We start from the raw sequence: 15486 nt of genomic DNA, 5'->3' as shown, positions 1-15486 counted from the left end.
TACTCTTTTTTTAATCTGATATTAAAATAAAATTGATATTATCTCTTTCTGTCTCTTTTTTTTTCTTTTTCAAGAGGAAAATAATTGCATTCATATGTGAACAAACAATGACAGAATGATTACAATTTTGAAAAAGGGAGCGAATTCTATGTAACGTGATAGAACAAAAATCGAGAAGATGATTATCCATTTTATATATGTCACGTAATATGTTAGACGTTTGTAAAAGCGATTAAATGGTTGAAATTATATCAGTCTTCGTCCAAAGATCGTTTTATTGACGCATTATCTTCGTGAAGAAAGATTTTGACAAGTCGCTTAAAGGCGAATAGTAAGGTCATTTTGCAGATTCCTAAATTTAAATTTAAAATAGATAAGTCAAAAGAGAGCTAATAAACGCTCTTAATGGAAATGATCTATAACATTTATCGAACATACAGAGCGATATCGCTCTGTGAGCTTATCATCTCATAGCATGTTTAATGAAATGTAATATATCTCGGTAAAAGAATGTATTTACGCATTTATTATTACGCATTTATTTCATTTGTTTATATAGTTATTTTTCTGTTTTATTTGTTCTTGTTTTATTTGATTACCTATTTTTACTCGCAAACATATATATTGTGAGTGTATAAGATTAAATTATATTTATTAATTTTATAATACACGATATGGTTCTGCATGAGACATACTCTGCATATATATCGTATTTATTTATTTTATTTATATTACTACTTTTTTATACTTTTCTCCTTCATTTTTCTTTTATTTTTATCTGATAATTTATAGTATTGCTTATTTATTTATATTCTTATTAAAATTTGCAGACAGTTATCAAACAAAACAAAACATATTAAAAATATCAAATTAGTACTTGTGCGATTTAATTCAACGTCATTCGATTGACGAAACATTCTGCTGAACCAGTAATATCGCCGTGCTTTAAGCGAACCGTTATGAAACGATCATACAGAATATATAAAAAACGCACATCATCGTTATTATCACGAGGCGCAATTTATTGCCCTTTATGGTTTGCGAACGTGCGGGCGTGTAAGAAGCTGCATTGCCACCTTCGACATACACCGGGGAGTGGCATCCCCTTTACGCATTTCGCGGTCGGAGTTCGATAAATATTCATTTCTATACACCCGTGAGTGGCTCATCTTCTCTCGACGATGTAGTGTAAATGCGATTTATCGACGAGTGTTTGGATACTCTCGATTAGAGAAGAGATGACGGACGCGCGGCTGAAAGACGCGATTGGAACGCTCGTCTTCAGGATAAGAATACTCTTTTTCTTGAAGGAGCGTCGCGACGCATTGTACCTCGCTGTCACATCGGAACGCGACAGGAAGATCCACCAGGCTCTTCGTTCACCGGAAAACGCTTATATATACGCATGCGAGCGAAAGAAACAGAACGCTTTCCGCTCTCCTGCTTTCTCTTTCTCGCGTCATATCGAAGCACGCTTCCTGTCATCCATCGTTCCGAATCGATCTTTGAGTCTTATATGCGCTTGTCGGCTTAATCGATCTTACCTCGATAAGAGACTTATGTCTGCGTCGTCTCGTATGCTTATCGTCGTTTATCCACCGTGGTATTAGAACGTACTACGTATACTCCGCGATTGTTTACGGTATCGCGATATCCATATATTTTATCAGCGAATCAACGTTGCTAAGCGTTGTTAAGTAATTTCCTTGGAAATATGGGTTAGAAGATTTCTTTATTGAAAGTTTTTTTGCGGTAGAATTATATTATTGTAATGTATATATTTGTGAAAATTCAGTTAACCGATAAATAATGCTAATATTCTACAAGATTATTTCACTAGCGATCTTTATGCTTCGTAACGGCAATAATAATGCTAACGACAATATGGTCCAAGTTTGCGGATGTTACATTGTTGTTTACGTGATATTGTGATATATGACGATGCTGCAATTCGTTATTCAACCCGCTGTATTATTCCGGCACGTGTATGTGTACGTGCGCGTGCACGTACTTCGGACGCTCTTAAGGGACTCCCCGTTCTGGAGGACGATAAATTCTGTTGCTCTCACATTTTCCGTGACTCTTCGTACGTGCAAGGATAAGGATAAAGCGAACGATGAAAGCTCGTGGCATACTGAGAATCCTCGTTCTTATTTATTTTCCCTTTTGTTCGCTTGCCATTCGTCATGCTGCCGCGCCACGCCAGGACGAAATGAAAAACGTATTAGAAATACTGAAAATAACCACGAGTCACGTGAAAATTACTAAAGGGACATCTTAGTTCTACTGACTGATGTCACATAAATAAGATAACAATTGAGGAAAAATTAATTTCTCATCGAGAAATAAAACATTATATTTACCGCGAATTATAATAAAATTAATTTAGACAGAAGGATATTTTGACTGTTGAATAAATAATTATTATAATATATATAAAACGTAGGAAATGAAGAAAATAATCCAAATATTTTTCGTATTTGTGAATATTTTCCTTTTCTATTTTGTGGGATTATTTTATTTCTTGCTTATTGTTAATTTATAATAATAAAGTCGTATTTTTTCGCATATTTACGATGCCATATAAAATCTACTGCAGTTATAATATAAATCGTTAAAAATGTGTTTTGTGTCAAGATTAGAGGTATAGCGAGTCATGTGAAAAAGAATCTAAGCAAATCGACATCGGACGACTCACGGTGACGTTAAAAGCAGGATCCCGTGATTTTCCCATGGCGACCACAACTTGTTCGCCTCCTTCAAGTTATTCCCCGGAGAGGCGACGGAAGGCCGTGAGAATGAAAGATAAGGGCGATTAGAACCGGGGAGACTCAGGCGAAGGAGAAGTAAGTCCGTAAATCAGGATGTTACTCCCCTTGATCCGATTACGAACGATTATATTCCGCGCAGAGTCTCCGCAAGAGACTCATCGTCGCGCTCGGGTCTGTCACAATAAGTCGACCGATTGCCTCACAGCTTTTTTTCTCTTTCTGTTTTTTCTCGTTGCCTCTGTCTTCTCTTCCTGCTTCTTATAACGATAAAGCATCGGCAACTTTTCCGACTTGCCGGATATTCTTACTGCATTAATGTAATAATATTGATGAAAATAATTTTCCGTGGATTTTTTCTTTTTCTCAAAATTATTTCCTAATAGAGAAAACAATGTATTTAAAAATATAATATTATATGATTAAAATATTTAAGTAAGCTAAAATTTGATATCTCTATTAAAATGTACATTGCATACTCATAACTTCTTTTTTGTACATATGTTAGACGTCTCTTCTTTATCTCTTCTTTAATATCTTTTTATCTCTCTATTTATTACTTACAAAGCGATACTTTTAACGACATTAGAAAAATATCGACTTTTTAATCACATCATTGTTTCACAGCACACTTGTTGATTAAGTTGCTATAAGTCTGTCTGCTTGTTCCATATTTTATAAAAATTTACCGCTTTCAGATATTTTTTTCTTCGTCTGTAAAAATCATGCAAACTTAATATCGAGTTAAAATCACTACTATACATATAGCGATCTACTTTATCGCTAATAGTGAAAATTAGAGCTGAGAATATTTTTACTAATTAAATTTACATATCGCATCATACATATGTAGCCAGAATATGTTTATCTTTTTCTTTTATAGAGATCATTATCCTTTTTAAATATTATAAATACAATACTATTACTATATATGAATACCATAATTTATATGTATAATAGTGAAGAAATTGACAAATTTCAATTCATGACGTTCCGGGTAGGAAGACGAGCTTGCCGGTTTGTATCGAGCTGCCGATAACAGCAAGCTGCAGAGTTGGTAGGACGGGACGCGACGGGGGATGCGTCGCGACGTCGCTTAACAGATGGGAAACAGATAGAGATGTTGCCGGGTAACAATCGAGGATGCGCCGGGACGGATTGCGCGCGTTGCCATCTGACGAACAATGAATCGCGGCCGACCTCCGAACAGAGAGATGGAATTTGCGTGGTCTCGAGGCTGCATGTAATATCGGAAAATCAGAGAGAGGGTTTCCCAAGCTGCGACAATGCATTCCGAACATATTGCTCCTCGGGATTCTTTTCGTCGAGCTGCTGCATCGTCGCGTCGCGCTAGATGTGACGTGCAATCGCTCGAATAAAGCTTTTATTTGTCGGGACGTGCTATTATTTGTACATTTAATCGCGGAAACTTACCGAAACGAACGATGGCGAGTTGCCAGAATTTTCGACGTATTTATTTTTTACGGCGACTTGCATGCAAAGTGATTTTTCATAGGGTTTGTATTAAATTTAGACAGAAAATATTCGGTTTTTTAAACATATACATATGAGAACTAAATGTTTTCCCAAATATAAGCGAAAAATTTCCGTTAATAATCAAATCTGTTTGTCTACCTGATCCGTTATCAAAAATAGTCTATTACTTTCTCATTATAATGGCACATGATAAATTTAACATTAATTGTTGAAAAAGACGCAACTCTTGTCTCTATCTCTTCATCATGAAAATCCATTTTTATTCCTCGTGTCCGAATCATGCGTATGCAAATTATTTGCGGGATGCGTCCCTGTGTCACTGTGTGGCATTATGCAGTTACGTGACGGTTTCGTCTGACGTTACGTCACGCGGTTAGTGTCCATCGAGTCCTACCTATCTACAGACATACAAATTGGTTCATCATTCTACTCCTGCGTATCTCACTGTCTCTCTCTCTCTCTCTCTCTCTCTCTCTCTCTCTCTCTCTCTTTCTCTCTCTTTTGCGGAAATGCCATGGTGATATGTCCCGGTTAGTCGTGTACTTTGTCTTCGAACAGAATTTTCGATCGGGTAAAGTCTCCACGTTCCTATCGTGCCGCGGTTGTACGGTTCGATTAAATTTCCCCGGGATCCTATGTGGTTACGGAAGTCTGGTATCTGGCATTCGAGCGTCCGTCCTGCGGTCAATGGCTGTTATGTAATAAATGTTCGGCGATCCTTAGTAATTACCCGAAGTTTAATCGCTCGAATACATGCGATCTTTGATCCCACTCCACGGTGAAACATCGGTAGAATTCTATCAGCGAGTAGAATTATTGAACCTATTATTTGTGTATATTTCTATCACTTTCTCATTAATTCTCCAAGCGTAAAAGTTGATAAGAAATATCTAGAAAACAAAACAATTTATTTAATAATATCAGAGAGAAAAGAGAGTGTCGTAAAATTAAAATAAAATGCTCTCTGTTCAGGTATAAAAAGTATAATTAATACATACATAAATATATATGTATATTTTTTAAAGATTTGCAAGAAAAAAAGAAAGATCTTTTTTTGACCGAATTAAAGAGGAATGAATCTCAAACTTTCACATAGGCCGCATAGTTTGCTATGCCACAGCGGTTTTTATTTTTTGCCAATCGCATGTAGCCATCTTCACCCCAACTGTCACCCCACCAGTTTTTCAGGATCCACTCGGTCGGTGTGTATCCGACAATTAACATCGCGTGGTTCACTGTATCTGAATTGCACAGATGGTCATCATAGACGCCTTTACTGCATACAAGTAAAAATACCGATTAATATTTGAAGAGAGTTATTTCTAATACTTATATATTTAAAATGTGATAACTTTCGAGATGTATAAATATATGATATGATGTGATAAATATATGATATGATAATCATTTGTAATAGATAAAAAAATAAAAATTAAACGATTTGCTTGTAGTGACCGGAGCAAAACATCCAGACATACGTCAAATCCGATACGCAAAATAAAGATTGGAGTAGAAAAGAGACAAACATACATCGCGTGAGAAATACATTCTCCAATTAGAAAATATGAATCACCGACATTGAACTCGCGTGAACTATACGTATGCAATTATACGTATATATTGATGGACGTGTAGCGTTTGCATATTGATATACATATATATAGCATATTGTAAACTTGCAGCACAGTATTCGAAAGTGTTAATAGCGTTTCATGAGTATCCAATCATTTGTCAGAAATGAATGGAGAGTGAGAGGAAATAGTCTCACTTTAGGTCCTTTAGAATAAAACAAGTTCAACGACTGCATCTTGGCATTCCGATTAAATCAGGGTATTATATACAGGGCGATGTGCTAAAAGGTTATCACGCGATTGGACCAATTTCTTCTGGGGGTCTGGGCAAAGTTTTTCAACCTTCACGCCTTTCATATAAACATAACATCATCATTTTAATTATATGTTAGTCGAGCTTATCGGAGATATTATATATGTATATTGGGATAAATTAAATAATTTAACATTTGTATAAACACATTGTTTAAATATAACTACTTGAATATTATTACTTAAATTTTTATTCTTAAACTGTTATGTGAATATTCAAGTATAAAAACTTTACAAAGTTAAGTTTTGATTAATTAATTGTCAAATAGAAAACTTTCAAGATATCAATAACTTTCTCAGAATTTCTTTTTTGCGTAATTATTTAGTTGATTCGATAGCACGAGTTTATCATCAAGTAATTAACTGCTGAAATATCTATCTAACTTGTGAGATGAGTTCAAATAAATGCGCACTCTCTTGGTATCGATAATAATAATCAGTTGTGATCGATCAAAAGTTGGATCAAAATTAAACTGACGGTGACGTTTTCGCGTGCGTAGTATTTGTAGAAATCGCGCCAATGTATATGCATCGAGAGATCGATTAACTAACTTATTTATTGTTGAATTACGTTTGATTAGCTATCTGCGCAAGAAAAAAATTGTTTGTCACCGCTTTGCTCGAGTTATCTACATAATTTTTTTCAATCTACGCCGTGCATTGTAATATCGCATTTTGCGCTTTTGTTTTTTTTTTTTCTTTGAAAATTAATTAGCCGAGTCATAACGGCCGGAAGTTATAGTAAATGCAAAATTTCTGTGGTTTTGCAATAAATAGCAGGTGTCTGAAATTATCACGTATTTTTTAAACGTCGCGATTGGCGAGTACGTCACTTGCTTGTTAGCAGCAATTTGCACGAGCGCGTTTCTTTTTTCGGAGCAAATAAAATGAAATACTAACTGATAAAGCTGAAATGTCTTTGGACTGGCGTTTATAGAGGCGGGTATGGGACCGATGGTCGCTACTGCTGCTTCCAAAGCTTTTTCGTCCCGTGCAGGCAAGATTGCCCATGACGTTATATTGACGACGCTCAACTCTCTTTGAAATCTGCACACTCCTTGCTAAAATAATTTAATAGTTACCAGATATGAATTTATTTAATAGAATAAATTAAATAATATAATATAATATAATTTTTAATTACTATTTTCTTTAGATCTATTTATGTTTTTACGCCACAAAAAAGTGATCGTTTTTAAAATCTTTCGAGCGGTTCAAAATTGATCTTCTACTCTCAAGTAGTAGATTAGTTTTATTGCTGCGTGGAACTATTATATTAACTATTTTTTAGTTATTATTAAAATATATTTTAATTATACATACATATATCTATATATATATATATATATATATATATATATATATATATATATATATATATATATATATATATATATATATATATATATACACACACACATATATATATATGCACTTGTGTTTGTAAACGCTATGTCTGAGTAAATGTAAATGTGATTAAAATTGATTAAAAACCATAACAGAATAAAAAAATAATATTCTAGGAAAAATATTCATATAATCTTATATCAGTTAACTCAGTAATGAATTTTTTTTTATAATTAAATATCTTTCATTCTTGATTAAATTTGATGTAGCAGTTTTATACAGTAAACACTTAAATTTGATTCAACAAAACGTATAATGCATAATGTAACATCGTCTAATTAAAATGGAAACAAGTTTAATAAGAAAAGATTGACAATCAAGAAGCCAGGGAACTTTGCCCACCATGTTTATTGACATTATTAAATTGAAGTGTGTCTGCCATACGCTAAATACTTTTCAGTTGCATCATCTGAATTCCGTCGTCAACATGTCGTGGTATTAAATTAAAATGACTTGCTTACACACTGATAAACATGCCTTTTTCTTATTGAGTGATTTAACGGACAATAATCATTACTTTGTTAAATATCTATAAAACATGTGGGCTTTTGATGTGTGACATGAAAATGTATATAAAATATATCCTATTAATAGAAAGAGAAGAGGGAGACAAGGCTATCGTCATTTATATTACAGAAGACTATTGTAACTGGCATAATTCAGATCTCTTGTCACTGAAACGTTTCACAAGTTTTCTAATATTTCTGACCAGAAAAAATTTCGAAATAATAGAATAAACCTTGACGTTTACTTCTTTATTGCGATAATTAAATTCGCACTGTCTCTCAGCACCTTTGCTCATAGTTACTAATAATGTATTATTACGTATTATGGTTAGTAAAAGAAATCAGAAATTATCGAGTCTATCAATTCATTAAAATATGATCGATAAATTTTTATGTATGTATCTATGATTAATTATCACTATAATAATTGAAAAAATACATTTCTTACTGGATTATTAAAAATAAGAAAGAAATGAAATGAAGAAAAGAGATTCCAAGAAATAACGTATGGGGAGAAGAAATTTTCCTTTTCTTTGAATTTCAAAGGAGATGCTGTATACGTTTTATGATGTTTTGCAAATCATGCGAGAGCGATTTGACTGCTATATTTTATACAAGGTTCTTCGACGGAATATCGAATCGTATGTTCGACAAGTGGAAAAAGAGCTGTGCGTACCTTAGCGTTGTACGGATACAAGTATCCAGCCATGAGACCCTTCGACTTTTCTAGATATTTCAAAGTATTCCTAAGGGAACCACCAACACAGCCATGGTTCCCGGTCGTCGTGCTGCAATCTACCAACTGTTGTGCACTCAAGGGAAGAAGCATACCGGTTTGTTTAAAAATCTGTCCTTGTATACTCTCCACGATAGAGTAAGCGTAGCAACTTCCGCACTCTTCTTGATTCACCGGCGAGGTGATGAAGCCGTATTCGCGCCAATCTAGACTCTTTGGTATCTTGTGAGGGTTGTGCAGAACCGCCGATACCATCGGTTCAGTTGGCAATCGGCGTCTTTGACTCGGCATCAGTTTTACCTGAGAGAAGGGAACGTGGTCAGCGCGATTTTATTTATTGTATTTATTTGCTTTTAACAAATTTATTTCATAAAGAATTGCAATTTTAAAGATTTTATTAAATTGAAGTTTAATAAGAAAGAAAGAAAGAGAGAGAGAGAGTATTTTGCAACAAAAGTAAAAATCTTGAAATTTGATTAGAATTTTGTTTTCGCAAAATATAGACTCATTAGAGTGACCAACCATATCGCGCATGTATTGTCGAGTGCTGAGATCAGCAATGTGATTATCCCGTAGAGTATAACTATGATGTCCCGCGGCGGCCATTAGGTTGTGTTTATAAATCTCCACGTGGTTTTGTTCCCAAGCCGTTCGCCTCGTGTTTTCCAGATTTCCCGTGTACGTTTTATTAAACTGCGTCTGCTCATAAATATCGCGAAAACAATGACTACGTTTACACGCTTCCATTAATCTAGTTTATTAACATCCGTAGTTCTGACTACTGACTTAAAATATCGTGTAAACTAGTTTATATATCAATGTTACAATAATTGATGTTACAATATAACAGTGTTGCAAACTAGCGTTAGCCGCTAGTTTAAAATATGTGATCATTTTAAGTTAATTTTAAATTTTAATTTTAACTTAAAATACATTTTAAGTTAATAATTATAATCGCTGATATTACTGAACTGGATTAATGAAAGCTTGCAAATATAGTCGTAGATTGACATCATATGACGTTGATGGATTGATTTCTGACGTGTATTGCGATGACCTTTTCCCTTTTTTAAAAGATGATTATCTATTTTTTTTTTGATTAAGTAGTTATCTTGTGTGACTCGCAAGATATACGCAAATGCATATGAAATGCTGTTTTGTTATAAAAACATCATTTACAAGATGTATAGACTTTTTCTTATATTAAACATTACAGTTAACTTTTCCTTAATTATTATTAATTTTAATATATATATATATATATATATTAATTATTATTAATTATTATTAATTTAATTATTATTAATTTTAATATATATATATATATATATATATATATATATATATATATATATACAAATAATAATTAAGGAAAAGTTTATTTATATTATATGTAAATTGTCTTGGAGAAAAATTAATTAGTAATTATAATAATCATAAAAATAAAAATTAATCGTGTGAATGTATAATTTTCAAGTAAAATTATTCCATTATTTCAATATGTGGAAAATAATAATAAAATATATATTCTGAAGCGTTTAGCTTCTTCAAATATTTCCGTTTCAAACGTTACCTTGTAGGTTTGCCAATAATCATTCAGTTTTTCCGAGATTGTTGATGGTAAAATGTCCTCATTGAACGGTTGAATCGCGTGTGTCTTAGACAGAATTAATGTCAAGAGCAGCATCGCGTATAATTGCAAGCACATGGCGAGTAATTTACAATTCTTAATTAATCCGCGTGACAGATCCAAGTAATGATGATTTTGACGAACTTTACGATACTGTATGAGGTCATGATACCTTTGTAAAAGCGTACAATCGGTGTCAGCATATTCGTGAATTACATCACCGGATAATCATTCGCTGATTATGCTGATGCATGTTTGTTTCACCAAATATGCGTACAATGATATATGTTTTTGGTTATCGTCTCTCTTTCGTGTTAAATGTTCGTTTGGATCGCGTTTTACTATGAGTAGCTAAACGGTTCTTAGAACTTGGTTACCTAATTGAAAAGAGAAACACTTTGCAGTTATGTTACATACAACATAATTTGAACAACTAAATGTGTTTTCGAATATTAGTTTGAGAGAGAAAATGGTTTTTATTTGAGTGCAATTTTACCGCGAAAACATATTTTTATTAGAAATTAAAAAATATATTTTGCCAATTCTAATAATTTCAATATAATTTAATTAAAATAAAATTTTTTCGTTTTTATTTTAAAGCTTGTAATTCGATATTAGGGATCATAGTATTTTCCTAAACTTGTACATTAAATATGAAAATATGACGTTTTTCATTTATAATAAAAAATTTATAGCACTCGTAGCAAGTATTAATATAGCTCAAGAATTTATATCTTAATATCACTTGATACAAATCCACGGAGACCTATAAAATTATTTCCATTATTTTGATATGTGGAAAAGAGATGAAAAACATCGCGAGGAAAGTGTTGTACCAATTCATCGTTGTTAGTTATTGTTTTCAACATTCTTCGCGCCACAAGGTCGTCACGAAAGCTAGCTCCGCGGAAGGTCGAGCACGCGGCACACGGAGCTTTCCATTCCGAAAGACCACCGCCGGTCGACCGCGAGATGGCGATAGTCATAAGTCAGACGCCGCCGCTGCCGCCGCGACGCCTCTGCCCGGCGATCCTGGCGGCGGCGGCGGTCCCGGCGGACGGGCGGTCGCGTAGTACCGATACACGCGCGCGTCACGTTCGTCTCGTCTCGTCTCGTCTCGTCTCGTCTCGTCTCGTTTCGTCTCGTCTCGTTTCGTCTAGTCTCATCTCGTCTCGTCTGGTCGCGCTGCCAGTACTCTGGTTCGCGCGCATCTTCTCGTGAAACGTACTCGCCGCATCGTCGTTGCATCGTCGTTGTCGCCGCCAGTAGTGCCGAGATAAATCGCGGAGAGGAAACGCGCGCGAAGGGGCGATGGAACGCGCGTCGCAGCCGAGAAGGAACGTCACGGGCCCGCGCACGCGTGCACGCGCGGCCGTACTCGCGAACGCCGACAAGTCGCGCGAAAATTCTTGACACTTCCGCAAAATGGGAGTCTCCTCGCGGTGCTCGTGATCCATCAGAGACGTGCGCCGTGACGATCCATCTCCCATAATCCTCCTTCCCCTCCCATAAAAAGCCTTCCCAGTAATCCCATTTATTCGCGATCTCCTACGGTAGAAAGGGGGAAAGAGAGAGAGGGAGCTTCGTTTTTTCCATTGCTCTTTTCGTTCGTTATCTCCCATTTCACGCGTTTCTCGTTATCGTTATCTTTCGCGGCGCATTGCGTCTTACGCGTCCGCTTTACGAAACTTTCAAACGCGCGCGTTCGGCCCGGTCCGCCGTGATTCGTCGCGCACGCGACCGCGCGCGGCACGTTTGAAGCGCCGTGACGATGGACGAGTCCGGAGTTGACATGGGTTTCGACCTGACAACCGCGCTCGGCATCGCCGACCCGACCGTCCACCACCATGCCATCGTCGGGGATTACGACGACGAATTCGAACAGGCCCTGTCCCTTCTGTCGACGTCCACCAGGGATCTGATGTACTACGAGCTGAAAAGCCGCGCGCCTGACACCGGCAGGTACGTGATCTCGGCGCTGTCGATATCTTAAAAAAAAATGTCCCTTAATCAAACACGCTGATATGTACGAGATAATGCGGAGTATTTTGTTTAATTGACGTTGACGTTGTTACGATAACAAATGATAATGAAATTAATCCATAGATCTATTAATATTGTTAATATTAATTAACATGGAAAGATTTAGCAATTAATATTAACATTCACAATGTAATGTTGGAGAGATGATGCGGTTAACGAGAAACGGAGGGAATATAAATTACTTGTATTACATTAATCATAATTATTGGACACGTAAATTTCATTTATGACACGACAATTATGCGGAATGTGTGTGCCGATGTTCAAACAAAAGGAGGCAGATAACTCCAGTTTTGCGGTTCGTGTGGGAGTACATGTACGCTTTTATTAAAAAATACGAGATATCGCCAACTGCATTGTGCAAACGATTACAAAGAAATGGAAAAGATAGAAATTTCACTGTGTCATTATGAGTTTCAGGAAACTTTAATCTTTAATGCGTAATAATTTATTTTTAATGTGACTAATATGGTATATAAATTTATTTGTATCTAGACAACATGACATGATATGCGAGAGAGAGAGAGAGAGAGAAAGAGAGAGAGAGAGAGAGAGAGAGAGAGAGAGAGAGAGGGAGGGAGAGAGGGAGGGAGGGAGAGGGAGAGAGAAAGAGAAAAATTTTATTAAAAATATCTTAATTCATATTATATCCATATTATATAAATAATTTAGTTAAAAATTGAATCTTTTATTTTGCGTCTCCAAAATACATTCTAAATTTATAATATTAATACGAAGAATTAAATAAATCTGTATTTTAAATTTTATAGATTATATTATTTTATACAAATAATAAAGTAATTAATAATTAAAATCAAAAGAAATAATTATATTACGTAGGACATAACAAACACAGCGTAATACATCAAACTCGATCATTATCACTAATACAATAACGTTATCTATACGGGTGCGATGTTCTGATTGTTGTAATATTGAATGGCGATAAGATTGGGTTTTAAACACATACTCACACGTTTGTATAGAACCACATGTCTTTAACTTAGTGATTATATTAGGATGATATTAATTGCATATGTCTTCTACAAAAAATAGTTTGATTACAATTTAATTAATGAGAAAGAGAGACGAAGAAAAAGAGAGAGAGAGAGAAAGTTGAATAAATTTTTGAAAAAAGAGAGATAAAAGAAAAATAAATATTATATTCGTTATTCAAGAAGAATGATATTGTTATAAAAAAATGAGATATTAGAAAGAGAGATCAATAAAACTTCATAAGATGTTAATATAAATTTTTGAATCGAGAGCTTAAAGAATATCAGTATTTGTATATTTAGCATGGAGAAGATACACATCTTTTATAGCACGTTGCGTCACTGATATGATAAATTTTGGAAGATAGAATTTTTGATGGTGTATGCATGTGATAATGGTGTGTGTATGTACTTGCGATACGCACATTAAATATAGGAATTCGTGCGTGTGTATCGATAATTCATAAAAGTTAGCTTTACCAATTTATTTTATAAAATATATAGATATGTGTCTAATTTTGTTTAACTCACACATATATAATTACACATACACACATACAGTTTCTTTATGGATATAAATACAATATATTTTAAGCTTTTTAAATATTCTGATTTTTTTATTCTTATATTATATTTTTCTATTATATATATTTTTTATTCTTATATTTTTATTTTTTATTTTTATTATTATTAAATAAAGATTGGCACACAACATTTTTAAATCAATTATCTTTTTTGATTATTTGTAATTTAGGGATTGCTAAACATTCTTTTGTCTTCCGTGAATTATGACTCTTCAATACATATATGCATATTTTTGTTTAAAACGAAATAAATTATCTAATAAGAAATTCAAAATTCAGAATACAGGAATACTAGGATATAGGAAATTTTCTGCAAGAAATCTAAAAAAAATGATTTATCATTACAATAAATTGTGTAATTTATTAGCTAACTTTTCACAATCTTGGTAATAATGAATATAATAATTATTTGTCTTTGTTTGGATCTTTGATTGAATTAATTTCGCGATATTACCTTTCCCGAAATATATCGTTTATCATTATTATTATTTAATATAATCAATATTTTCTTATATATACTAACTAGCTGTTACTTTTGATTAACTATTCTTTAAAGAGTGAAATAAAAAAATGAAAATTAAATCGTTAAGAAAAAAAGTGATATGATAAGTGCGCTATTCGCTATCAAGCTATCAATATACGCATATATTCTATATAATAAATAAATAAAACAATATGTAATTTTTACGTGTTTATTAAAAAGCATGAGACTTATATTTACTATTTATAGCTTTTTCATCTCATCTGATTTATGTAGGATTGAAAGAAATGAATACTAATGAATTCTTATGGATGATATTTGAAAAATACATGCACCAATTTCAAATTTATTAAAAAAAAAAAAAGAGAGATTTTTTTCAGTGTCCGGTGCTCGGAAGTAGTATCTCATCGATTGAAGTGAGAACCACATATCGTGTCCTATATTTTCGCGTACATACAGGAAGGATAAAAAATAAAAGAAGTTTCAATTCCAATTTTGACTGCAAAATCGAATCAAATCCAATCAAACCACATGTCCTGTTTTAACAAGAATCAAAACGTGTCGTGATTATAAGAAAGAAAAGTGTAGTATTTTTGTTATTTAGATCTTTAGCAAAATTAAAAAAAAATTATTCTCTAAATTAAAAATAAAATTAAATAATAAAAATCTACATTCGCCCAAAAAAATATAAATATAAAATAAGATAAGAAAAAATTATACAGAATGTTTCGATAAGTTTGAATGATTTTGCTATTTACATTGAATAAAATGGACTCTGTATCTTATAACCAAGCCCCTTTTAAATGGCATAAAAGGGGCATGTCATTAGTCATGAATCTATCAACGAGACAACATATATAAAGGCTCGTTCGCGTTCGCTAAATTGTGAGCAATGACAGTGCCAAGCGATCGTGATTAGTAATCGCGATCTCTCAAGAAAACACGCGCTTATCTTT

The 15486-nt window shown here is 33.7% G+C and overlaps 2 protein-coding genes across 3 annotated transcripts in view; one reads left to right on the top strand and one right to left on the bottom strand.

Moving 5' to 3' along the window:
• Mitf (transcription factor Mitf) overlaps positions 1 to 15486 on the top strand; it is a 144117-nt gene that overhangs the window by 20218 nt on the left and 108413 nt on the right. Inside the window, exon 1 of one of the 2 annotated variants that reach the window (XM_072901107.1) lies at positions 11534 to 12389. The exons of the other annotated variant lie outside the window; for it this stretch is intronic. Within the exon in view, the coding sequence (XP_072757208.1) occupies positions 12199 to 12389 (191 nt within the window). The 5' untranslated portion in view covers positions 11534 to 12198. Of the gene's footprint in view, positions 1 to 11533; positions 12390 to 15486 lie in introns of those variants that run through there. 2 annotated transcript variants of the gene reach the window in all.
• On the bottom strand, positions 4411 to 10550 carry Ctsl4 (Cathepsin L4). Its single transcript, XM_072901121.1, has 5 exons — positions 10371 to 10550; positions 9320 to 9496; positions 8738 to 9097; positions 7049 to 7209; positions 4411 to 5541 (listed from the first exon to the last, which is right to left on the bottom strand). Exons 1-5 carry the CDS (start codon positions 10503 to 10505, stop codon positions 5346 to 5348), a joined length of 1029 nt encoding a protein of 342 aa, XP_072757222.1. The 5' UTR covers positions 10506 to 10550; the 3' UTR covers positions 4411 to 5345.

This window comes from Anoplolepis gracilipes, chromosome 10 (genome assembly GCF_047496725.1).
Source record: "Anoplolepis gracilipes chromosome 10, ASM4749672v1, whole genome shotgun sequence".
NCBI classification, from domain to species: Eukaryota; Metazoa; Arthropoda; class Insecta; order Hymenoptera; family Formicidae; genus Anoplolepis; species Anoplolepis gracilipes.
The sequence above is the reverse complement of the archived record's forward strand: the minus strand, read 5'-3'. Positions and strand labels throughout refer to the sequence as shown.

Excerpts from the sequence above, each read along its gene's own strand:
- Ctsl4 (XM_072901121.1), bottom strand. The coding sequence starts at position 10,505 with ATGTGCTTGCAATTATACGCGATGCTGCTCTTGACATTAATTCTGTCT. Across the intron at positions 9,098-9,319 it reads GACAATACATGCGCGATATG|GTAAAACTGATGCCGAGTCA; the intron begins GTTGGTCACTCT and ends CCCTTCTCTCAG. Across the intron at positions 5,542-7,048 it reads AAGACATTTCAGCTTTATCA|TAAAGGCGTCTATGATGACC; the intron begins GTTAGTATTTCA and ends ACTTGTATGCAG.